Source organism: Schistocerca serialis, chromosome 6 (genome assembly GCF_023864345.2).
Source record: "Schistocerca serialis cubense isolate TAMUIC-IGC-003099 chromosome 6, iqSchSeri2.2, whole genome shotgun sequence".
Taxonomy (NCBI): Eukaryota; Metazoa; Arthropoda; class Insecta; order Orthoptera; family Acrididae; genus Schistocerca; species Schistocerca serialis.
The window spans coordinates 443,425,856-443,452,381 of record NC_064643.1 but is presented as its reverse complement, the minus strand read 5'-3'; the positions used below and the strand labels follow the sequence as shown (position 1 = coordinate 443,452,381).

Sequence of the window (26,526 nt, the reverse complement as noted above, 5' to 3'; positions counted from 1 at the left end):
TGACGGTTTCATCTGCCTGCGTCTTATTTTTCGCCACAATCCTCTTCCGTGACCGTCTTTCACGATCACTCAACCACACTTTCGCCCGCGTTGTGACATAGCGGATGATGTTTTCTTCTGCGGTATAAATCTGCGATACGGTGCCTCCTGGAACACCAAACACCGGCTAGCTTGGTTACTGAAGCACCCACCATGCGAGCTCCAACACTTTCTCCACGTTCAAATTCACTTAGCTCCGACATAACAACTACACAGAACACTGTTCTGATCACGACTGACGCTTGTAACGTATTGGGGACACTGCAGAAGCCCCATTCGTGTTCAGCTACAACAGCGCAACCTGCAGGCTTGCCTAGTATCTGCATTTATCTTGAAGCATGGACTTATCGCAGTCTTTCCAAATGTTTGTACAAACGTTAGGACCTGAAGAGTTTCATGGACCACGACCTTACATCCCGCAAGGTTTACCAGAAGATTTGTACAAACTATTGTACACAGACAATAAGTCTTTGCTAAGCTTGATATGAGCGTGGCTGTCAATAAACCAGAGACGGTTCTCCTTAAGTTGTAATTTTGTGTTTCGTCTTATTAAAAAAATGTATCAAATTAAACACACTGTTGTATACCCGTCACCCAAAGATGTCAGCCCTTGCAAATGATGTACCTTCTGAAAGGATACGGCCATTTTGCTTCCCCTCCTTTCTCAGTTGAATCTTATGCTTCAGCTATAATGACCTCACCGTTGAGGAGATGTTAAACCCTAATTTTCCATCCTGCTTTCCAAACCCACCCAACCATTTTTATGGCAAGTTCTGAACGCAGTACACCTTGCTGTGAAGAAAAGCACAAGAGAATAGTGTTGAGAGCACAGACGTGTGTAATTAAGCTATAAAGAGTCATTGGTAACAGGAAGACTGTATCACAGAATTAATTTACCCAAAGTACACATCAGTGCGCTAAATGATTTCCTGTCAGGTGTCGTGTTTTGAATGTCACGCCCGCCACTCGTATTAAGATTTCCTGACGTTTCCATAAAATACTTCACATTAAACAATGCAGCTAACCTAGGTACTCGGTTATGGCATCGAGAATGTATCATCAATATCAAGTCAAGAAATTTCAAAACGCCTTGCAGCCTCTCGACAAAAAGAAAGTAGGTTTCCAAATGAAGATCCAGAGAGAACTTACGGTCCAAAAAGCATGATCTGTACTGTAAATTTTGCGGCTGGTTCTTGGCGCTGTTTGCAAAGCACTGGGGGTGGTGTAGTGATCCTATTACTGCACGTAATCCGTCCATAGTCCTCAAGTTAGTAAGTGTGGCGAAGTGTATATTTTATTGTATTATACATCACAGATACTTCCGGTTCAGTGCATGGATGTAGCATTGGAAAAATTAAGCCTCTTATGCCAATGAGCAAACTGTTATCAGTTTGCTTCTTTCTTTACAGTCTCTTTGGGAGCAATACGAAAAACTCTGAAGAAATCAATTAGACGCCCATTCTACGATAAGTAGTATTCCAAGTTTTTCCAGTGGGTTATTGGAAAATGTTAAATGTCTTTTTTTTCAGATGACCAGAAATTTCTGTGACGTACATCCCCGAATCAAACAAGCCAGTGACCATCAAAGATTCCGTTATCTCTTATAAGTTCGATTTTTTCGTTACTGCCGGTCGCTGTGGCCGAGCGGTTCTACGCACTTCAGTCTGGAACCGCGCGACCGCTACGGTCAAAGGTTCGAATCCTGCCTCGGGCATGGATGTGTGTGATGTCCTTAGGTTAGTTAGGTTTAAGTAGTTCTGAGTTCTAGGGGACTGATGACCTCAGACGTTAAGTGCCATAGTGCTCAGAGCAATTTGAACCATTTTTTTCCGTTACTTTATCCTAACGTGAATCCCACACATTTGAGTAGTATTCAAAATATCACTGATTCCTCAAACATGCCATTCCTAAAAAAAATGCAGTTTTTTCAATATTCCATAAATTAATAATTTAGCCACATCTTATTGTCATATTACGTAGTTTATGTTGTGACACAGCATTTCGAAACAAAGTTGCTGTGTATATTGATGACTAGTCGTGAATAAGCACTTGTAGAACTGTCAAGTCTAATCGCCCCACCGTACAACCACCGAGACCTTGTAGTTCATTTTAACGTCTAGGATAGGAAACATTACTTCATCAGTTTTCGATCACAATATGTTAACAAATAGCCTTCGAACTTCATCTTGAAACTTTTTAGACTGTATCTATAAGTGCATCCTTTGAAAGTTTCCTCGCATTGTGTATTTAGGATAGGCGTGTACTAAACAGATTTAGAGAGAAACGCGTTTGTTTGTAGCATTTCCGTTACGATGTTGAGAGCACGTTGGAGAAATAATATTATTGATTTCGTCATTATAGCACAGTACAGAATTTTCGTTTTCTATCATTCAAAAATTTAATGTTAGAGTGTCGCATTTAATTTTTAACTGAAATGTTATTTACTCTTTAGGTGAATAGCTGATTACAAACTTGTCTTGTTCCCAGCAGGAGGCAATAAATCTCTGACGATCAAGGAGTTGGCAGCACAGGCGTGGGTGTTCTTCCTCGCTGGGTTCGAAACTTCCTCAACCACCGTAAGCTTCTGTCTGTACGAGCTTTCTAAACATGCACATATCCAGAAGCGGCTGCAAGACGAAATTGATGCCGTACTGAAGAAGTCCAACGGCGAAGTGACATATGAAGATATTACGTCAAATATGCCATATTTGGAGAAAGTGATAGACGGTGAGCTTCAAGGTTTTCAATCTTTTTGGTAAGGCGAAGACAACAACCTTTCACAGTGAAACAGATCTAATAATCACCAAGTAAAATACTGTTTACTGGTGGATAACTTGCTTCGTATGCATTTACAAAGGTATTATCATTTCATCGTAAATAAAATGTGATTTATTTTTTAAAGTGCCTATTTTACAATGTAGTTTTACACGTCCAATGAGCTATGCCTAGTTTAGTCTCAGCTGGTTCCTCCATAACCATGGATAGAGGTACGCCACTCATACAATTACAGTTGTTGGTGACTTCAGTCTACCGTCGATCTGTTTGCGAAAATGCAGGGTACTATAAATTACTTATTCTATATTATTACTTATTCTATATTTTCCAAATTATTACTAGTACAAATATGACTTATGCATGAATAGAACCGTAAACTCAACCATTTTGCATCGTGCCCGCCATTAGCGTTACGAGTGCAGTGCCTTGACAAAATGACGACAAAGCAACAAAAGACTTTTTGTGTGTTAGGACATGCGGGATGTTTATTTGTTATAACAGTGCAACGTACATTCAGAATGAATTATGGAAAAGAAGCGCCATGCAAACAGAGTACTGAGCGTTGGTATCTGCAATTTAGGGACACTAACAGAAAAGTAGCGCCAGGTGCAATCGTTGAGAGGATGAAGGACGATTTCGTGCGCAGTCCAAAAAAATCAACGGTCTGTGCAAGCCTCGAGCTTGGAACACCGTAGAAAACTGTGTGGAAGATGGCTAAAATTTCAACTTCCAACGAGGCGAATCAGCTCTTCACTGGAGGATCGATCTTCATCGCTACCTAAACGACGAATTTCCATATCGCTGGAATAGGTGTAGTAGCGAAGATAAGATGACTCTGTTCCTGTGGACTCCCAGGTCGCCTGACCTAACGCCTGATGACTTTTTCTTTTCGGAGTACATTATGGACGGTGTTTGCGTATCCCCACTGCCAAGAACAGAAATCGCATAGGTGCCGCTGTAATGACCACTGACAGGATTTTACTGCCTAAGGTATGACAGGAAATTGGCTACCACTTGAACGTGTGTCATGTGACCAGAAAAGTACTAAGAGAATACTTGTAGAGTCCAAAACGCAAACTTGGTGACTTTACAGTTCTATTCATGTTTCAATCACATTTGTACACGTAATACTTCGAAAAATATAGAGCTTTGAAAACGAATGAATCATTTAAAGTTATCCTGCCTAAAGTTGGTGGTAGGCATAAATCATCGTCCGAAATTGTGCTAAATGCTTTCTCCGGAAATTACTTTGACCAATTAGTTTACGTAGTTCAGAACCCATATCAAGTGCAAATAGTAGCGTTAGCATACTAGACCTTTTAGCGACCAACGGTCCTGAGCAAATAGAGTGCATCATGACGGATAGAGGAAGTAGTGATCACAAGGCTGTTGTAACGAGATTTGAATACTGTAACAGCTAAACCCACCGAGAATAAAAGCAAAATACATCTATTTAAAAAAGCAGATAAAAATTCGCTTGGCACCTTTCTAAGAGACTGTTCATTTCTTCCATACTGACTATACAACTATCGACCAGATAAAGCTTGAATTCAAATAAACGGCGTTTACGGCAGTTGAAAATCTTGTGTAAAATAAATTAATAAAAGACAGAACAGATCTCCCCATGATAAATAAAACAGGTCAGGACACTATTGGAGAAGTGACGAGAAAAGGATGCCAGATTTAACGGAATGAAATATTTCGAAACACAGACTTCAATGCGAGATACTTTTAATACATTTCAAAATGACACTCTGTCTTGAAATACGGCAGAAAAACCGAACAGAGCTTGGCCTTATGTAACGTATACAAGCTGCAAGATACAATCAATACTTTCACTGCAAGATAACAGTGGTAATGTTACCGATGACAGCACCACTAAAGTGGAGTTGCTAAGGCTTTTCCGGAATCCCTTCAGCAAAGAAATATTCGAATCAAAACAACTGCAAACATGAGTAAACAATGGGAAATCCAGGGTGACTGTGGTCGTGAGTATGTGAGATGGGTTTTCGTGAATATGTGTGTGTGTGTGTGTGTGTGTGTGTGTGTGTGTGTGTGTGTGTGTGTGTGTGTGTGCGTGCTTGTTCTATTTCCGATGAAGGCCTTATTGGCTGAAAGCTCACTTTTTGAGAGTCTTTTTGTTGCGCCTATCTGCAACTCAGCATCTCCGCTATATGGTGTGTAGCAACTGTCCCTTTCATCATATTGCTGCAAACATGAGCAACAGAATGGATACCCTGGAGTAGCGAAGCAGCTTAAATCAGTTAATAAAGGCAATGTCTCCGCTGCAGACCGTATAGCAATTAGATTCCTTTCGGAGTATGTTTAAGAAATTCATCCATTGTTACCAATCATATATAACCTGTCGCTCGACATAAGATCGGTATCTAACGACTGGAAAGTTGCACGGGTCACAACAATAGACAAGAAATTATTGACCTATATCAATGGTATCAACCTGCAGTCTGATCTTGGGATATATACTGTGTTATAAAACTATTAAATACCTCGAATAAAACGACACCGTTCCTCACAAGCGGCTCAAATTACGTGCCTGTACAATTGTCCGACTGGGCTCATGATTTCCTATCAATTCGTAGTAACTGACGAAAAGTCATCTAGTGAAAGAGATGAGACCTCTTGGATTCGCCAAGGAAATGTTACACAATCTGATGTTCTTTATATAAACTCCAGTATCCCGCAGATAATGTGAGCAGCCCTGTTAGGTTGTTTGCAGATTATGCCCTCTTAGATTGTTTGCAGATTATGTTGTCTTAACAGGGTGTATACGGGGACAAAGAAAAAAAATTCCCAGATTATTTACGGATTTTTCCCGGATATGCCGTTTAAAAGATATGCTTTTTCCCGGGCGAAAATACACTTTTTCCGTGCTAAGTGACAGTAGGTTTTCCGTAAACTGCTATTTGCAGACGCTTGTGCGTGCACGGTGTTTTGTTGTAAATTGCGCATTTCCTTTGCCACTAAAGTTTTATTTTTTCTCTCGTTTATATTTTATTGCTGCATTATCATTCTGCAGTAGCAGGATATAGTAACATTCTTTGCTAGAGAGTCAATTCTTACCAGTCAAAATTACAAAAATTTAACTGAAAGCAACAACAATGAAACATTTCCGGAATTCTGAAAAATTCCCTGGTTTTTCCCGGTTATCTCCCGGATGAAAAAATTCCCGGGGTTTTCCCGGACTTCCCGGTTGTCCCGGGTCGTGTACAACCTGTGTCTAGTAAAGGTTCAGAAGTCAAAACTAATTCCGAAATGATTTACAAACACGTATCTGTACTGAGCAAATAGTGGCAGCTGACGCTAACTAATAAAAAGTGTGAAATCCTCCGCATGAAAACTGGAGACATACCGTTACATTTCAGTTACACGATAAATGACACAAATTTAAAGGTCGTGAATTCAGCACCACACCTAAATTACGAACAACTTAAACTGTAACGACCACATAGAAAATGTGTGGGGAAGGTGAACCAAAGACTGTGTTTTATCGGCGTAACACATAGAAGATGCAACACATCTACTGAAGATATTACCTAGATTAAGCTTGTCCTTTCTCTCACTGCTGCACGGAATGTGATCCTCCGCCATATAACTGACAGAGAATATAGCAGAAGTTAAAAGAAGGGGAGCTCGTTTCGTACAATCGCTAAATAGGAAGTGTGCGTAACGGATGTGATAGGCGAGTTATGGTCGCAGTCGTTGCAATAATAACGTTTTTCGTTGCGGCGGGACCTTTCACCAAATTTCAATCAGCAGTTTTCTCCTCCGAATGCCAGAATATTTTGTTTACACCCCGTACATTGAGAGAAGTGGCCATGGGAGTAAAATAAATCAGAGCTCGTACCGAAAGATTTAGATTTTAGTTTTTCCCACGTGCTATTCAAGAGTGTAACATTCGAGAAATAACCTAAAAGTTGTTGTATGAACCCTGAGCCAAGCGTGAATTGCAGTCTGTAACAAGTTGTCACATTCGTGACTTAGTTCTGCTTGCATTTTCCTGTTCTTCTGTTTTCTCATTGTCTACAGGTGTTATTCCGTAAGGAGTTTTCTGAATTAGAGCAGTAGCATCTTTGATTCCAAATGTTTTCCACATTGCACGTTCTGTTCTGGAAAGGCTTAAATTCTTCATACTCTACATGTGAAATAACTACAACTGTTGCTGTGCAAGCCTCGTGCTCTCTTCATACAAATCCATAACCTAAACAGAAAAGTCGAAATGAGCCCCCATAAAGCATTAGGACCCGTAACAATCTTCTGAACTGTGTTTCAGTTAGGAATCTTCCAACTATTTTAAAGCGTGCATCGGCAATCCATCGAAAAAATTTCGGAGATTGTTCTGGGATACTTTTTTAACATTTTGGCATACAGAACCCGTGTTCTTGGGTAGCTCATTAGAATAATTGCTTTTCACTTGATATGTTGCCACCATTTATCTTTGCACTGCACTGAAAATATCTGCGCAGGAGTGAAATTCTCGACCGTATGTACTATATTTCGTTTTTGGAAAAAAAAGGAGAAGGCAGTTTCTGATGGTACTTACTGTTGAGAATTGTAGCGTTGATTTCACTCTTCGCCCTCAAACTTGCATCCAGTTTTGCTCGTTTCTGTTTCGGATTTGTTTTCCGCCAGTATTAGTTGTACGTCATCAGTTATACAGAAGTTAACCGATGAAGAGTTGGTCGATATACCGCTCTGGTAGCGGTTCGCTATATGCAGAGAAAGAGTGCCAGAACAATCCAATGCCGAACGGCTCCTACAGAGGTCGCAACTGCGTCACAGTGCTTCTTCATCTGCTTGAAGCTTCTTGCATTTCTCTGTGTTTTGTGTTGTACGTTTTGGTGGTTGCATATCGCAGAACTTACCCAGATACAAAGGCAACTGTGGATAAGTAACCAACTAAATCATAATTACTCATGATTACTTTCTAATGAGCCACTGTAGAGCAGCGGCCCTTCATACCAAAATATATCTCCAATCAACCACAGAGATTTTTTCGGTGAAGATCGGGTTTCCTCTATATATTCGATAATAGTGTCACCGATCATATAAGCGCGGTACTGCTGAGACAGAATGTCCAGAATATGGATTAGCAGCCTTTTGAGACCACAATATGCGACCAAGGAAAATGTCTGGGAGCACAGAAACCGCTTTAGTACTACATAAAACACCTCATAGAATAATCACTGCAGTAAAAGCACTAACACTGAGAAAGAGGAAGGAGAGGAAAGAGCAGGTAGATGTATTAGTACTTGTGTGGTGTAAAACTGTAAATGGTAATCCTTATGGAAATATATGAGAAAATTCAAGCAGTAATCATGATTGTATTTCTTATAAGCAGTAATCATGATTGTAATATCCTGACCAGCAGACGATATTGATTGGGGCTCGGAAGCGGCAGAGTCAGCGATAGACGACACCACCAGAGGCGTGAACAACAGATCACGCGGGCCCAGCCAATAGCAGGCCGGTTTTGCATTGCACAGCATGCCACATGAGATGTTACCAAAGTCGCCTAGCTGCTTTTCGGCTACCAACCTTGCTCTATAAATTGACTTTCTGGACTTTGTTATTATGATTCTTCAGTGCTCCACACAGCACATACTTGGCTTTATTTATGGATTACGCTTTTATTTAGGGAGCAGGCATGAAAATGGTTATGGTGGAACCTTATGAGATTAAATAAATAGAAAGCACTCTACCTGCCCTTATTCTTTTTCCAAAGAAAAATATACCTTTTGTAATAAGTTCAACAGTATCGCGCTATGAAGCATCAAATCAAATAACATTTGATCTATTTGTTCCAAATTTGCCTCATGTTGAAGTGCATTTATTAAAAAGATAAATAATTTTACATTGATGTGACAAGTATTATAGCAGAGAGTGAGATAAAGTAGAGTACTTATAGTTTAGTGGCTTATAATGTGCGCTTTTTTCCAGAAACTCTTCGCGTATATCCACCGGTTGCCGCTCTGAACCGCGAGGTGGTGCAGGATTACAAACTGCCAGGCTATGACTGTGTTCTGGAGAAAGGAACTAAGGTCGTCATTCCAGTGTTGGGCCTTCATCATGATCCCAAGTATTTCCGAAATCCTGACCAGTTCGACCCAGAGCACTTCTCTGACGAGCAGAAGGCTTCCAGACATCCCTTCTGCTATCTGCCCTTCGGCGAGGGGCCACGTATCTGCATTGGTGAGTCTCTTCCCGTTTATTATTTATTACTGGCAGATTAATCATGTTGCTCAGTTCTTTCTTCATACGATTCGCCTTCTTTTGTTCACACTTTCATTCAAACTTTCGACTCTCGAGTCATTTATACCGGCATCCGTATGTATGTGAAGATCAGTAGATAATTGACTCCTCGAAACATCGCATTTGGAGAAGGAAAGTGTATTAGAGTCGTCTCCCTGCCATCCCCCTACCAACCCGGCCTCCTTTCCCCTCGCAGTCACGGATAACATGCTGTAAAAACGACTGCTGCTACTCTTTAAAACTGAATTTTTTTTCTAATTTTACCGCCATGATCTTTAAACCGAGAGGAACTCTGGAGTAAGCAAACGTATGTTCACTCGTACTGGAACATAGGTTACCGTAATCTCAAGAAAGGAGTTATCTGCGATGCAAAATATCTTTCTTTTAACGCCTCCCTTAGGAGTCTGTGCATTTCTTTGACGCTCTCTCTATAGGTAAGCAAATCCGTTACCGATAGCTCATTTAGTCCTTCAATTTCCATCTCTCACATAATATTACTTAGAAAGGTGCCAGATTCACAAAAAGTTATCCAAAATTTGTCAAAAGAGAGTTTTGTAGGTGAGTCAACAAGAGTCTAATATTTTAGTTTATAGGAGTGACACCTGGAAAATTCCTGTTGCCACTCAGGAACTGCTTCCTGTTGTGCAATGTATTACGGTTCCTTGCCGCTCCGTTCACAAATGTAGCAAGCGAAGACTGATTACTTGGTAGGTTACCGACAAATCTGTGTGTCCTTTACGTTCCTCGCCACGCTGAATGTATGTCGTCATTTCTATTTTTATCACAAGAGAGATACTGCCTAGAGGAAAATTAAAGAGACATTTGGAGAAAAGAGAACCACTTGTATGAATATCAAGAGCTCAGATGGAAACCCAGTTATAAGCAAAGGGCCGGCCGGTGTGGCCGTGCGGTTCTAGGCGCTTCAGTCTGGAACCGCGTGACGGCTACGGTCGCAGGTTCAAATGCTGCCTCGGGCATGGATGTGTGTGATGTCCTTAGGTTAGTTAGGTTTAAGTAGTTCTAAGTTCTAGTGGACTGATGACCATAGATGTTAAGTCCCATAGAGCTCAGAGCCATTTGAACCATTTTTTTTATAATCAAAGAAGGGAAAGCAGAAAGGTGGAAGGAGTATATAGAGGGTCTATACAAGGGCGATGTACTTGAGGGCAATATTATGGAAATGGAAGAGGATGTAGATGATAATGAAATGGGAGATTCGATACTGCGTGAAGAGTTTGACAGAGCACTGAAAGACCTAAGTCGAAACAAGGCCCCGGGAGTAGACAACATTCCATTAGAACTACTGACGGCCTTGGGAGAGCCAGTACTGACAAAACTCTACCATCTAGTGAGCAAGATGCATGAGACAGGCGGAATACCCTCAGACTTCAAGAAGAATATAATAATTCCAATCCCAAAGAAAGCAGGTATTGACAGATGTGAAAATTGCCGAACTATCGTTTTAATAAGTCATGGCTGCAAAATACTAACGTGAATTTTATACAGAAGAATGGAAAAACTAGTAGAAGCCGACTTCGGGAAAGATCAGTTTGGATTCCGTAGAAATGTAGGAACACGTGAGGCAATACTGGCCTTACGACTTATCTTAGAGGAAAGATTAAGGAATGGCAAACCAACGTTTCTAGCATTTGTAGACTCAGAGAAAGCTTTTGACAATGTTGACTGGAATACTCTCTTTCAAACTCTAAAGGTGGCAAGGGTAAAATACAGGGAGCGAAAGGCTATTTACAGTTTGTACAGAAACCAGATGGCAGTTATAAGAGTCGAGGGGCATGAAAGGTAAGCAGTGGTTGGGAAGGGAGTGACACGTTGTTGTAGCCTCTCCCCGATGTTATACAATCTGTATATTGAGCAAGCAGTAAAGGAAACAAAAGAAAAATTCGGCGTACGTATTAAAATCTATGGAGAAGAAATAAAAACTTTGATGTTCGCCTACGACATTGTAAATCTGTCAGAGACAGCAAAGGACTTGGAAGAGCAGTTGAACGGAATGGACAGTGTCTTGAAAGGAGGATAGAAGATGAACATCAACAAAAGCAAAACGAGGATAATGGAATGTAGTCGAGTTAAGTCGGGTGGTGCTGAGGAAATTGGATTAGGAAATGAGACACTTAAAGTAGTAAAGGAGTTTTAATATTTGGGAAGCAAAATAACTGATGATGGTCGAAGTAGGAGGATATAAAATTTAGACTGGGAATGGCAAGGAAAGCGTTTCTGAAGAAGAGAAATTTGTTAACATCGAGTATAGATTAAGTGTTAGGAAGCCGTTTCTGAAAGTATTTGTATGGAGTGTAGCCATGTATGGAAATGATACATGGACGATAAATAGTTTGGACAAGAAGAGAATAGAAGCTTTCGAAATGTGATACTACAGAAGAATGTTGAAGATTAGATGGGTTGATCACATAACTAATGAGGAGGTATTGAATAGAATTGGGGAGAAGAGGAGTTTGTGGCACAACTTGACAAGAAGAAGTGACCGGTTGGTAGGGCATGTTCTGAGGCATCAACGGATCACAAATTTAGCATTGGAGGGTAACGTGGAGGGTAAAAATCGTAGAGGGAGACCAAGTGATGTATACACTAAGCAGATTCAGAAGGATGTAGGTTGCAGTAAGTAGTGGGAGATGAAGAAGCTTGCACAGGATAGAGTTGCATGGAGAGGTGCATCAAACCAGTCTCAGGTCTGAAGACCACAACAACAACATATTATACTCGGCGGCTGTAACTTATTTCGCTGAATGATGACTAGTCTTTTCGTCTCTAATATGTGTGATTCGCGTATTTGCGGAATTCCATATCATTTCTTTGTGCAAAGAGTGAATTAACATTTTGCATATATCGTCGAATCGTCGAGAGTTCCCATCCTGGGGCAAGTGTGGGGAGTCCCCCTTCGCACCTCCCCCCAGTTACCACCCCTCCTCCCCCAGCTTTCAGAAAAAGGAAGAAAGACAAATGTAGTCGGGTGTTTTTCTTTCAAGAAAATGCTATAAAATGTTTTTTATATGCCAGTAGTGTTCGTTACATGCATACTTCTCTTTTTATGCAGGGAGCAATGAGTAGCCTATAAGTGCAGATACTTTTGTTGCTGACTGAACAACATTTCATCAGTATACACGTTGTTTGCAGACGAATAATTGTAGCCATTAGAAGTCGGATGTTTTTAGGCTGTTCAGTACCTTCAAGTACATGTGGCAAGAGCAATCAATCCAGCAATGTTTATTTTCTCCTAGGCAGCAGCTCAGCTGTTGAAGTGTGGATACATGGACGGTTAGTGTATACTGACAGGCATAGCCCACCTAGTGGTGCTGTACGACTGTACAGAAAACATCAGGTTGTAAAGCTTGTGACTTGTTTGTGGGAATACTGTTGGACGCAGAGAAAAGTAACCAACACACTGATGACTGTAAATATTAAGGTACCTTACGTAAACATACCTGCACCTATACCCATGACATACCTGTATGAGTTCAAGCGATCTCAAGGCGCAGCGTTCAGCAAGAAAGAGCGTGCAAACGCAACATCATTGACGAGTCATCCACCCTCCGCAATCCCACACAAGCCAACAAGACAGCACAACACGGCAACGCTTATGATCACCGTTAACATGTCGAAACCGTGTTATTTTTAGTATATGTCTGTAGTGTCCTACATGTGATCTGCACTTAGTTTAGTGTCTTCAGTCACCGGAAATTACTTTTGAATAAAAGAAAGCAAACAGGTGAAAAGTGTAAATACCCTTAAAAACGTAATTGCTATTATGTAGCGTTCCTCTGTTTTATCTTTCGTCGCATCGTTTCAGAATACTTACATTTTTACAGATGAACATACATTTTTATAAATGATGCATGTTATTCTATCCAATAAAAAAGACACTAAATTCTTAAGCCGGTTTGAATGGAATGTTAGAAATCCTCTTAACGGGATTGTTCTTAAATATTTTGAAGTTAAATTTCTGTTACAGAGATGCATATCAGGAATTTCTCCGAACAGAAAGGTGTTTCTGCTACACAGAAAAGGAACTTCCATGATTAATTAAAAGTTCAAGGTTCAATGCCTTCAGAAGTGCATCCCACAACAGCTTATAGTTTAGTTTCAACATGAGCTTCTACCTTCACGCTATCTGTCGATAGAATCTCTCCACTGCCAATCATCTCGCGTCTCATTGCCACAATATTCTTCCATCATTAGTGCTAAGTCTGCTGGTATCGGTACTGACTGGGATGATTTGAACCTGTCAATTTCAGTTTCGACTGTCAACATGAAATTTGATTCGTGATTTCATAAAGGATATTGGTGAGAAAAACTACGAAAACATTATATTAAAGGACTGGGCTAGAAAGGTACTCGTGGCTAGTATACTCGCCTAAGTTTAAGGGAGGGAAATACAAGTATTGCACTCTTTTCACACCAGTTATAAAAAGAGGAATATGTGTTGCTTTTGTGGTAAAGGCTCACCAAGGTTACAGACACTCATGAAGATTTAATTTTATTTAGAGTAAGTTTGGATGACAAAGTGTTGGAGTATCATTTATAAAATAGTAGTGTAAAAGCAAAAATATTTCACAAAGACATCAAAAGAATTTAATAAATATATGTGGTTCTATGTTACAACACGAGATTGTTGATGATGTAAGGAGATCACCATCGTTTTCATTATGGATGATGAAACGGCTGACATTAGTAGGAAACATCAACTGTGCATGGCAGTACGGTATGTAGACGAGTAATTAAACTTTACAGATAAAGAAGAATCTTTAGGGTTTGCAGAGCTGACTACGCTGTATACTGAGGCAATTTCTTCGTATATTTTAAAAATTGTTAAAAATTTGGGCGTTGACATGAATAACTTGATTAGCTTCGGCTCTGATGGCTGCGTGACAATGTCAGACCATGAAATCTAAGTACAGGCTAGGATTAAAGCAGGAGTTCCCACACTTTTCCTGTGATGGAAGAATTTGGTGGGACACATTGTTCATTTTCAACGTTAATAACGTTTTCAATAATAAGAACTTGTTTTATTCAGTGATTACTTCAATTTGTAATCATAAATAATAGCACAGAAATCATAATAGATTTGTTAAGTAGTAATTAACATCGTCAACATGTCGAAAACGATCCCGTGGAACACCAGTGATACGGGGAACACATTTTGGGGAACCCTGGTTTAAAGGAAGTATCCTACAGCTGTTTGTTTCCACTATCCATCAAACAGACTAAACTTAGTTGCTAATGACCTTAAAAGTGGCAGAAAATTCGTAACACCATCTGAACAATAAAAGAAGTTATTAGATTTGTAAAGGAAGTGTATTGTCCCTTATACTAATTAAAGCTCGCAAAGAGGTATTTAAGCAATCATTCTTCCTGCGCTCATACGCGGATGTATCGCGCGGAAACTTTAGAATATGGTACAATTAGAAGCAGCCCTGACACGCAATTCACAGTGTTTTTAAAGTATGGAAGTCGATGCAGAAAGGCAGATAGTCATAGCTGGGCACAAGACCGGTTGCCTGGTTAACTTTTAAGTTAACTTTAAAAAAACGATAATGGACTCTTTAACTTACGTTAACTTCTTTTGAGTCCGTACATTAGGTTCCAGCCCTTTAAGACAAAATGACGCAACGCCGCCCGCGGAAGTCATGTTCTGACAAGTCCAGGCCATGTGAGTGTACGTCTGCGGCTGGGTGCGTGTAGTTGACGTAAACAGTCGAGTGTGAGCGAGAAATGTTGGGAGTTTATTTTGTCTGTTTACTGCAAACTGCTTCTTGTTATCAGATTAACTATGGAAGTTACATCACGGCAGGAAATGTATGTATGTCAACAATCGAGTGAAAGTAGTAAGGAAACGTACGGAAAAAGTCGTAGAAGAGGCTTTGAGGCATGAACCCGCCGATAGTTTAAATGGCAATGATACTTTAAGTGGCGGTGGCTGAAGCAGCAATAACGAAGACGAACAGGAAGATTTTTTTTTTTTTTTACGTATGTGATTCAACCAAAAGAGAAGCCTCGTGGTAACACATCAGCAAAAAGTAAAGCCCAGGGTTTACTCAAATTGTGGCTGTGCCTGAAATCAAAAGACTCATCTAACGATGCTGAGTTTCCAGGGGTGTACGTTCTAATAGGTTTACTTATTAAATATAACATCCCTATACCCTCGAGTGCTGCAGTAAAACGAGTTTTTTCTGTGGGCAAAGACATTTTATCTCCTTAACGAGCCTCGCTCTCGGATGAAAATATGTTGGCGTTCATGAATCTAAATATGTACTTTCTGTCATGAACTATCTGATTCTTCTGTATTTTATTCTCAGGTTATGTAACTTTGATAACTAAATAATTTTAAAACTGAATGATAATATGGATGAAACTGTTTTTTATTTATCCTCGATGTCCCACCTACACTTAAGCAACTAACATATTTTTAAGACACAAAGGAATTGCAAACACTGGCATTGATTTGGCATTGATTTAAATCAATGGGTAAGGTTGAAAATTTGCTAAAATACTAGATCGCGGCAGTCATACTGTGTATGAAATAAAAACACATTATTTTAACTATTTTATGAAAAAGTGGATATTTTGCAACAAAAAAGCAGAAAGAACTAAAAATGTACACCTCATATGATTTTACGCTGATAATGTTACAAAAAGAAAAGTGTAAAGTATAGGTTCGTTTATGGATCTGACACTAATATTTATTGGGAAAAGGAAACTGTAAATTCCTATTCTTCCTGCTGATCAAATCAAACACTTTGTTCCTGAAACCAAAGAAGATACAAGCTTGACAGACGGTCCTCGCCAGTACTACTTCTCAGTCACGTTCTCACTCTACGCAATATGCTAAAGGAATACTCTACGGTGCAAAATGTTGGGAAGCATGGTTTGGTAGAATACAAACTCCTTACTACTTGATAAAACATAGTATCAGCAAGGATATCATGGAGCTTCTTTTTCATACACTCCTTATTTGTCCAGGTGTCATACTATAATCTGGTTTCTAGTTCCAAGTTGCCAATTTCTTAAAACTTTTTACGTCTCTCATGAAATCTTCTTTCTTCCCCTTTTTCATTGCATGTTAGTGAATAATTCCACCTTTGAAAGGTACGTCTTCATCTTTTTCAAATCTTATGATAAGTTACCTGTCTATGCACAGTGTGTAAACTGGCGCTTTGAAATAGTCTTCGGGCGATGAGCACTGGATATTCACATTCCTCCTGTGGGTCTTGCTTCCCGCCAATCTTGGGATTTTTATTTCTATGTCAAGTTCCTTACAATCTTCTTTTATTGCTTCGGAAACGTTTGGGAATTCGTCATTGCTTCCTCTCTAGTTTTGAAAATGGGCTATCAGTTCAGTGTAGACACATGCGTAGTCTGAGTGGAAATATGTATCAATATACTGCAATTTTTTCACTGTTGGTTGTAGATATGAAGGAAGCGAGACAGATGGAATATGTGAATAAGCTGTTTAGTATTTCAAACATCGTCGTAAATGTTACTATATGTATCCCATTGTGAGACAAGACGGTTAATGCTATCATAGAAAAATGTTTGCAGTTGCCTACTATAACGATACTGCCTTCCCCAAAACTCTAATTAAATGTCTGAAACCATTTTTTTATATGCATCTGGATAATTATCGGACAATTTAGTGCGTCCTAAGGCCTTGTATGTGTGTTTTTCTATATATGATTCTGTCCAGTTTGCTAACACTTGATATTCATTGTGAAAGCATATAGAAGGCTCTGGAAAAAGTATATTATCATGATTGTAAGGGGATTGTTGTCATTAACAAAATTATGTACAGGTTCCAAATCAAAAACCTAGTTGAGAAGCTGAAATAACAGATATTTAGTAACAAATATAAAAAGGCCGTGGATATGTTGGCATAAGTGGCTGTCGCCTATATTACCACAATTAGAATTGAATAACGAGTAAACAAAGAATACATCTTTATCTTGAGAAATAGCTTAAAAGTTATTACCAAGCGATGTATTTTCATTTGTTATACATTTTTATGTCCTCCTCTGTAATTAATATCCTTTGTAATTACATTTCTAATTAACCCTCGAATTGTTTACTTCACACAATTTTCTGATTTTTGGAATTTGAGGCCTTATTTATAACTTTCACGTATGTAATCGGATAAAGCACTGGTTCTATACTACCACTGAATGTTATAAACCAAATCCAAACTGTAATTAATTATGTAACTAAAATAATACAAGAGACATTATTGTAATTAAAGTTCAGATAAATTTTCATATTTAATACTAGTGATGATACTATAAAAATTAGATCTATTAATATTGTATTTTTTACCTTATTCAGCTGTAACATCAAATTCTTTACATTTCGTGAATTTTAACTGTAACATTGAAATTGTACGATTTTAATAATGGAGTATTTTGTAATTTATTGTTAAAATTCTATATAAAACAAAGCAGCGATGCTGCCAGTCAGTCAGTTTTGAAGTTAGTTTTGGAAGTCAAAGAGATCAGTGAAGTAAGTCAGTCAGTGTTTTGTTAACATGACGAGTCTGCAGCTCAGTTGTCAATAAATTTTGTGAAGTTGGAAACTGCTATTTTCATCCATCAAATTAACTGCAGGCCAAGTTAAGTTAATTTAAGTAACGTTCGACAATATAGCGTCGTTACACTACGGAACCATGATTGTGCCCACGCGTGCAGCTCTTCGTCCGAAGCAAATCACCGTTCACAAACGTCCTTCTTCGGGGCTCCAAAACCACAGAAATCGCTTCGAGAGGGATCGGGTCTGTATGCAAGTATGTAAGGGCTTTCCCGTGAAACTTCTGCAGCGCAGTCGAAACGACCTTGCCAACATGTGGGCTAGCAACAGAATGATGCCGTCCGTCATCATCCCTGGACATTTGGACTTGATATCCACGTCTTCACGTGGTCACTGCAAAAACTGAAGTCCAAACGCCCAGTGATATTGATGGAGGGCCTCACTCTGTTGAGTGGTAATCCCCGACCACATGTTACCAAGGTCGAATCGATTACAGCGCTGACGTTTCACTAGGAAGCCTTTACACATCTTCCATACAGTGTCGATACCTGTCCATGTGATTTCCGTATTTTTGGAGCCCTGAAGAAGAACATTCATGGCCGTCGATTTGCTTCAAACGAAGAGAAGCACGTCTGTGTACAATCATGGTTTCATAGGTAAACGCAAACATTTTTCCCTTCAGCAATGTTCTAGAACTGCCCGCTGAAGTATTTTGTAAGCAGTTTCCTTTGTAGTGTGACAGCATTTCTCCCCCTCCTGTTAATGAACCGAAGTCTGCCACTTACTTCACCTGCGTCTGCGTGGCACAGGAGTTTCACTCGCATAAACAAAAATATTGGATGTTATTTATTGACTTAACTGTTGGGCCAACTAAAAATTGAAGACGAACTTTCATCTGCAAGTTGTCAGTACTTTCTCAAGGCATCATATCCATACGTATCAAAAAACAACTATTTGAGCCCTAATACACGACCCTGAAGTACCCTAAAACTAATTGTGTTCAATCTCCTAGGAAGTATGAAATCTAATGGTCTGAACATGTTTTGTTATTCTGTTTACTAGGCCACGATGCGGACGTGATTCCGAGGCTTCAAGAAATATTTCTGCATATGCATCATTTAACGATCTCGTGAATGAACATGATTATTAACAAAGAACTGTTTATAGAATAGGAATAAGTTCTTTCTCATATTCAATATAGAATCTAACGTCGAGATGGCCCTTTGAGAATTATACGGTGCATTTTTTTCCTCATCGTTCGCCAACAGGCGCTTGTGTTCCATCTCTCATGACTTCATTGTGGACACGACGGTAAACTTGAATCTTCTTTGACTCTATTGAAGCGTTAAGATACTTCAAGTCCAATGGTCTTTTCAGTATACATCGATTTCAGTTATTTTCCCCTGGGCTCACATATTACTATTTATGTAAATTTCGCATCCATATTATGTTGAAATTAAGAACTATGTTGTGATTTTCTTCAGTGAAACAGTTTTGGATGATATAATTTTGTTCTTCAGTTGAGTAGACATTATGGCCATAAGGTCCGTAGTCGCTTTACCGTTCTTATGTTGCAAAGACGGATTTGAAATACCTTTACTAATTTAGTGTTCGGCGTTCATTCTACGGCCTTTCGGTTTATACCGTCACGAGCAACGAGCATCTTGTCAAAAAAATTTGATGTATTGACTGATTTTACGATGGACGAAAACACATTACCCAAACCGCATTCCGCTTTTCTTCCGTATGATGACAGGCTAAATACTGTGTTTCTTTCCTTTGTGTAATGTTTTTCATTCTCAGATTGTGTAAGTGGACAGGTTTTTTATTCGTTCTTCTCTTTTTGCATGTTACTGCGCGTTTATAATTTATGCATCTTGTTTGTTGCTGCATCATTTCAAACATCCATCTTCTGCTAGCTCACTGTTATTTTTAAAGATTATCTGAGCGTAGCCATATACGCGCGTTTATTGGTCCTAGTCCATGTCGTTATCTTCACCACATTCAGTAACGAAAGGCCGTTTATTTAAAATTTTTGTTGTTGCTAGATACCACTCTCGCAGTGATATTTGGCGTCTCAAGGTTTCATAAGTATTACAATGATTCATTACTTTTTTGTCCTTGTAATTTTTCGGGTTCTTTTCTCTACACATGATTTGTATTTCTTATAGCACTATGGCTTGATGAATTCACTTTTGTTTATCCTGCATGGGAAGTGCAGTTTCGTTAACACTGTGAAGTACGACAATTTTAGTTGCACAAAATATTTCGATTAACTGACGCTATTTCGAAAGGAGAGCTTTTCTCGTTATTCGACCACCTCTTTTTTATTTACTCTTTCGGGATTTGCACCGAATTAGAACTCGTACAGCTATTTCTTTATGTCCGATGGAGCGGCATGTGCTGGTTCGTGTTGTAGTGATTCACGTGCTTCCTGTTTAATCTGGTTTGGCGATTAACTGGATATGACAATCCTTCAATTGCTGGTAAAAGCATAATTTGTGAAGATCGTATGTTAAAATCGATGAACGCCATTATATTTTCACCATAACTGACTCCGATTTATTTGTTTTGAAGTTTTATCAATGTTCCGAAATTGTACACAACGCTTGACTTAGAGATACTTATGTTAGTGTCTCCATGATTGGTGTTGATTGCAGCTGGCTAGATTGCTAGTAGAAATATTTTTAAACGAACACGAAATGAAATGTGAAATAAATTTGTCGTAGCATCCCACTAGTCGAAGGAGACAGTTGTGTAGCATTACTTTGAGGAAAAGGGGAGCTAATTTTGAGATTCACAAATTACATAAACTGAAGCTACGCTTATTTCATTGCAGGCATGCGTTTCGGATTGGTGCAAGTGAAGCTGGCGATGGTACACCTGCTGTCCAAGTTTAGCTTCCTGCCAGCTGGGGAGAAGCCATCCAAGCTCCGGATGGCCCCGAACAACCTCCTGCTGACGCCGGAGGGCGGGATAGAGCTGCGCGTCGAGCGGCGACAAGTGCCGGCCAGCTGAAGCTCCAGCGGCTGCGGACAACACTCGTAGCAGGATGACATTTCCCGCTGAAGCGAACCTGCTGGACAGAACCGTTGTACACATTCTTTTGTTTATTCGTTTCACCACATGGGCACGTCGCCAGTTATTATCTAAACGAGACTGATGTAACGAAACTGGCTCTGGTGAGATTAAACTACCGAATTTTGATTGTGAGTGTGCTTAAACAGTAATACCCAGAAACGTAATGAATCGACATTTAATGACTTGAGAGGAGGAAAAACTACGTCTTGATACCAGAGTTACTGTAAAAGTCACGTTCGCATTTCGTAAACAAAACCCCTGTTGTTGTGGTATTCATCCTGAAACTGGTTTGATGCAGGTCTCCATGCTACTCTATCCTGTGCAAGCTGCTTCATCTCCCAGTAACTACTGCAGCCTACATCCTTCTGAATCTGCTTAGTGTATTCATCTCTTGGTCTCCCTCTACTATTTTTACCCTCCACGCTGCCCTCCAATACTAAATTGGTGATCCCTTGATGCCTCAGAACATGTCCTACCAACCGATCCCTTCTTCTAGTCAAGTCGTGGCACAAATTCCTCTTCTCCCCAATTCTGTTCAGTACCTCCTCACCAGTTATGTGATCTACCCATCTGATCTTCAGCATTCTTCTGTAGCACCGCATTTCAAAAGCTTCTATTCTCTTCTTGTCTGAACTACTTATCGTTCGTGTTTCACTTCCATACATGGCTACACTCCATGCAAATACTTTCAGAAACGACTTCCTGACACTTAAATCTATATTCGATGTTAACAAATTTCTCTTCTTCAGAAACGCTTTCCTCGCCATTGCCAGTCTACATTTTATATCCTCTCTACTTCGACCATCATCAGTTATTTTGCTCCCCAAATAGCAAAACTCCTTTACTACTTTAAGTGTCTCATTTCCTAATCTAATCCCCTCAGCATCACCCGACTTAATTCGACTACATTCCATTATCCTCGTTTTGCTTTTGTTGATGTTCATCTTATATCCTCCTTTCAAGACACTGTCCATTTCGTTCAACTGCTCTTCCAAATCCTTTGCTGTCTCTGACAGAATTACTATGTCATCGGCGAACCTTAAAATTTTTATTTCTTCTCCATGGATTTTAATACCTACTCCGAATTTTTCTTTTGTTTCCTTTACTGCTTGCTCAGTATACAAATTGAATAACATCGGGGAGAGGCTACACCCATAAAAAATATAAATTACAAAACTCTCATGAATGCTTTTTTAAAAGTAAGCGAAACAAATCGTCCTATTGCCCATAGACAGTTGCAAACTTAAGTAAGATCACTTATGACTTAAGAATATTGTAATACGACGATTTGCAGAAGGCTTTCTGTCACTGTACATCTGTCAAATTTAAAATTCCAGCTACATTTAGACCTTGCATCAATCAGAAACAACCTACTTTATTCATTATACTGACTGATTAGAGCCAGAAAGCTAATGGCCGACATCACTATCGACACACATTTTACCAAATACAACATTTAAATATGTAAAATTATTTTACATCACTGAATTTCCGAGAGCATATCTCCAAAAAGACATTTAAGTTACATATGATGGCAAACGGAAGCAAAAAGACACAAAGTCGGGTAACGGTACCGGATAAAATTGTGTATAGCGCATGTAATTGGATAAAGCGGATTAAAGACGCATTATTATACTTAATTACTACCGTCTGGGTGACAGGAGAGAGAAAAACAAAACTTGACACACACTTAGAAAGCTGTGACCTGTACGTTTGCTATCTGTGTCATAAGCAACACGAGAAATTAAAACTATGGCAGCGATCAGAATTTATCGTCAAGGGTGTCTTTAAAGGTTAGTGATTTCAATGAAAGAAAATTGTTGCAGCGGCCACATGTGCGAAGCTACATCTTTTTCAGTTGATGTGTATCAAAGAAATACAGTAAATGCAATGCAAGTGAAACTCACTTTTTTGCCGTAGTTTTTCTTTTCGTTATTCTGCCAAACATGACATTTTTGCAATTTTATACCTCCCGAGGAGATCACGAATGTAAAATTAGAGAGATTAGAGCGCGCACGGAGGCTTTCAGACAGTCGTTCTTCCCGCGAACCATACGCGACTGGAACAGGAAAGGGAGGTAATGACAGTGGCATGTAAAATGCCCTCCGCCACACACCTTTGGGTGGCTTGCGGAGTATAAATGTAGATGTAGATGTAGACTCAACGAGAAGAGTTAAGATCATTGAAATGACTTTACGAAAAGCTTCTTAAGTTCATTACGACAAGGGGTATCATTTCCTCGTTTCATTCAATACTGACAATATATATAGATGCCACGTAGGCAGATAAAGACAGTGGTGTAATCAGTTTTTAAGGAAAAAGGTGGCAAGTTGCGGATACATTTTGTATGTATTGATGCTGTTGACATTCAAACAGTTTCCATATTACACATATTTGTAAGATAACGGTGAAAGATTTGGGGAGGAGGCGATATAATGTCGCAGACATTCATGTGAACAATGTGCAGTTGACATAGTTGACATACATGACATAATAACATTACCAGGAAACCCATGGGAAACTTTTGCATTTTTATGATTTCAAATAATGACAGTATTTGGAATAAGTGTAGTCGTTGGGATAAGGGTAGTTGCGTGAATGAAGAGAAAACATCTTTAATAATGAACCGAATAGTGTGAAATAAAAATCATGAATTTATGATACATCCCGGTATGTACATCTCCATGTGACCAAAAACAAGTTTTCCCTTCGGAATGTTTGTTCTTGGTTTTACGACAGGCAGAGATCAGAGTCTGTCAGTAGGGTTGCTTAATCTATAACTTTAACTCAACAAACATTTTCACTACAATAAGAACGTTAGGCCGTAAATCACAATTCAAGACGACGATGATGAATCTGTCATTTCTGGAAGTATATTCGTTTAGAAAAGTCAACCTGTACAACGGGTAGAGATAACGGACTATCGTGGTGGTGACAGTTGTTATCTGTGGGAATTCTGTTTACAAATTATCCAGTCAATGAGTACTTTCAAACAAATGAAATGGTATTTGGAATAAGATAACAGGAAAAGAGTGTCTGTTATCATTGATTAAGAAGCCTACTCCGTAATACTGTAGGTATGAAGTTTGGCATCCATGAGGTCTCTTCTGCCTGTGAAAGTTAAAAGTCTCTTTTATGTTAAAATTTTCCACAAACTTGAAGCTTTAACGCAAAATCGGTATGAAGTGTCAAAAGCCGGTTGAAAAACCTTTATAAAGATACGTCATTCATTCCTGTACGATTACTATGTGTTGCGAAAAAGAAATGTTGACTTGAGAAGTAACATATATGCTTGTTATTGGTTTTCAGATTAAGATCTTAAAATTATTTGTTATTTAACTGTATTTTCAATTGTAATTGTAATGTTGAAGGTATTTTTCATTTAAATATATACCATTTTTTTAAATTCTTACAGTGATTCACTTTCCATCTTAAACTGGGTGAAGTGGTTTAAATACGAAAATATTTAGATGATCTACTTTACCTGAAGTAGTGAGCTAAAGCGCTTCACAATTTTAAAATTTGTATGTTGGTAACGGTGTCCTGCTAAAGTATTATGTCAGTCGCATCTGAAATATCATAAATGTACGATACCAGCCAATTTTTTTCAGATTCTCATTAATCATTCAAGTCTCAGTTCTTAAGAAAACTTCAGATATTGATCCAATTTACTTCAATTTCCAGTAGTGTAGGGAAATGATGTGGCTAACAAAGAGAACTTAGATATTCAATTTAGTGACTACAGAACTAAATTTATTACACAGAAACATTCTTTATAAACTCAGTTGATATTAAGGTACGTTGGAAATAATTTGGACTGCTTTCAGAGATTTTATCGAAGGAGAGCTTTATTATGGTACAAAGTTGCATTCACATGAACTCGCTCTCGCACACTCCCTGTTAGACTCACCCACTATAAATGTATCACTCTCTCTCCCTCTTGTGTAGTAGTACCATTTAATATAGTTATTACAAAAATTACATGAAACTGAATTATTGTATTAAAAAACAAACATGTTAATAACAACAATAATATAGAAAAACATTTGAAAAATTGTGTATACTTCAGTTTAATTGCCGTACTCAAGTTCTCAAAGTGTTTAGAAAAAAAAAAAAAAAAAAAAAAAAAAAAAAAAAAAAAAAAAAAAAAAAAAAAAAAAAAAAGGTCGTATCTGAGACCTCTCTGATCTGACTTGTTTTGTATTACCTTTGTAGCAGTAAAATTGTCATGACTGTTATTTGATTCAATAATTATTTGGTAAGTCAACACATAAGTTACATCTAATGTGCATTTGATCATCGTAGCAACAAGCCGTGAGTAAAAGAAGACAAGGAAATGATTATCTCCTCGTAAGGTACAATTGGAATCCAGAGTTAGTTAGTTCCAGGTTCCTTAGATCACCGCAATGGGAAACCGCTGATTTCACTCTCACTGATTATGAAGTGGAGGCAGAAAGCGACGCAGTCACATGCCAACGGTAGGCAAACACCCCAGATGCCGTATATACAGCTCTCAAACGTCAGGTAAGATGTTTCCACGCAGAGGACAGTTCCAGACCGAGAAGGGTTCCGTATCGAGAAGAATTCCAGCCAGTAGATTCGGATGAACAAGCCTACAGTAAGTACTGTGTCAGAGACCGTTATACTCAACTAGCATGCTATTCTAAAGACTTGCAAAGCCTGCCTGTACATACCTTTGGACTACAGTTGTCGGTTTCCATCGTACGTATGTCTACATGTTCCTATGTCTGTAATCACATTCATTGTGATGAGCACTTGAACCTATTGGTACCATCAGAACAACAGAATACAGCGCTTCCATGATTCGTGGTCTCTAGTACTATACATTCCTCTGTACACCCAAATCATAATAACGCTGTAGGGCGGGGTGGCTTTTTGTTCTATTAATTGAGCAGAGAATCTGGTAAAATCCACCTATGGTTTACATTTACTAAAGTTATAAACTACGGTCTGTGCTCTTTTGCATGTTCATTGCAAACACGTGAAAAAGCAATAAAATCGAATGCTCTGAACTTTCCCCTAACCCTTCGAACAAATCTGTGTTTCAATTGCTTTCCCTACTATATATTTCACTTTTTCTCCAATTTCATTTATCACTTATTAGAAGTAAGCCTATATATTTGTAAGGTGTAGCATGCTACAGGTGTTAACTACTAACCACTTAGTAGGATACCATTGTTTTGTTTTCACTGTATTGTGATCATAATCTTGAATTTATCAACATTTAAAGAGAGTTGTCGTTCGCAACACCAAGTGAAAATCTAGTTCGAATCGCTCTACACTTCTCACCACACTCCAATGTCGATAGTTTCCTATAGGCAAGAAGAATAAGTAACTATTCGTCGCAGCAGCTGAATAAGACATTAAGAACAAACACTGGTAAGATGAATTCACCAAATTCAGAGCCCATAAACAATGTACAAAGCTTGAAGTTTATTTTTCATTCACGGATTTCCCTGCTTTAAAAGACGATGCTGACATAGTGAGTATATTGGGAGTCTTGTTGTCAGCTGTGCCCCATTGTGAGGAGTAGACTAAGTCTGTCACGGACGTCATTTCTGCAACGTGCGTGACACGTTTTACAAGGACGCACTTTTTAACCGCTGTAGCCTTTCCGGTGGCCTCGCTCCTCGTTCCCGCTGGCTAGCATTTACGCGTCCATTCGCGACGTTCGTTCGGGAGCGGAAAATTTGGCTTCATTTGCAGCGGTTTTGTCTTAGAAAACAACGTGAGAGCCTCAGAAAGCATACCGGATGACAGTAACAATATTTGTGTAAATTTGTTTCAGTTCTCAAG

General features: G+C 39.0%; 2 protein-coding genes across 4 annotated transcripts in view; both read left to right on the top strand.

Moving 5' to 3' along the window:
• The window catches only part of LOC126483723 (cytochrome P450 6k1-like), a 659,078-nt gene extending 634,963 nt beyond the window's left edge, over nucleotides 1-24,115 (top strand). The window contains exon 6 of one of the 2 annotated variants that reach the window (XR_007587767.1): nucleotides 21,008-24,115. The gene's annotated coding sequence lies outside the window, so the exon portion shown is untranslated. The remainder of the gene's footprint in view (nucleotides 1-21,007) is intronic. The other variant, XR_007587768.1, reaches the window with a different exon arrangement.
• LOC126483724 (cytochrome P450 6k1-like) overlaps nucleotides 1-24,115 on the top strand; it is a 68,962-nt gene extending 44,847 nt beyond the window's left edge. Inside the window, exons 3-5 of one of the 2 annotated variants that reach the window (XM_050106831.1) lie at nucleotides 2,530-2,766; nucleotides 8,773-9,024; nucleotides 20,468-24,115. In XM_050106831.1, the coding sequence (XP_049962788.1) occupies nucleotides 2,530-2,766; nucleotides 8,773-9,024; nucleotides 20,468-20,646 (668 nt within the window). In that variant the 3' untranslated portion in view covers nucleotides 20,647-24,115. Of the gene's footprint in view, nucleotides 1-2,526; nucleotides 2,767-8,772; nucleotides 9,025-20,467 lie in introns of both variants that reach the window. The other variant, XM_050106830.1, reaches the window with a different exon arrangement.
• Nucleotides 24,116-26,526: the final 2,411 nt, after the last annotated feature.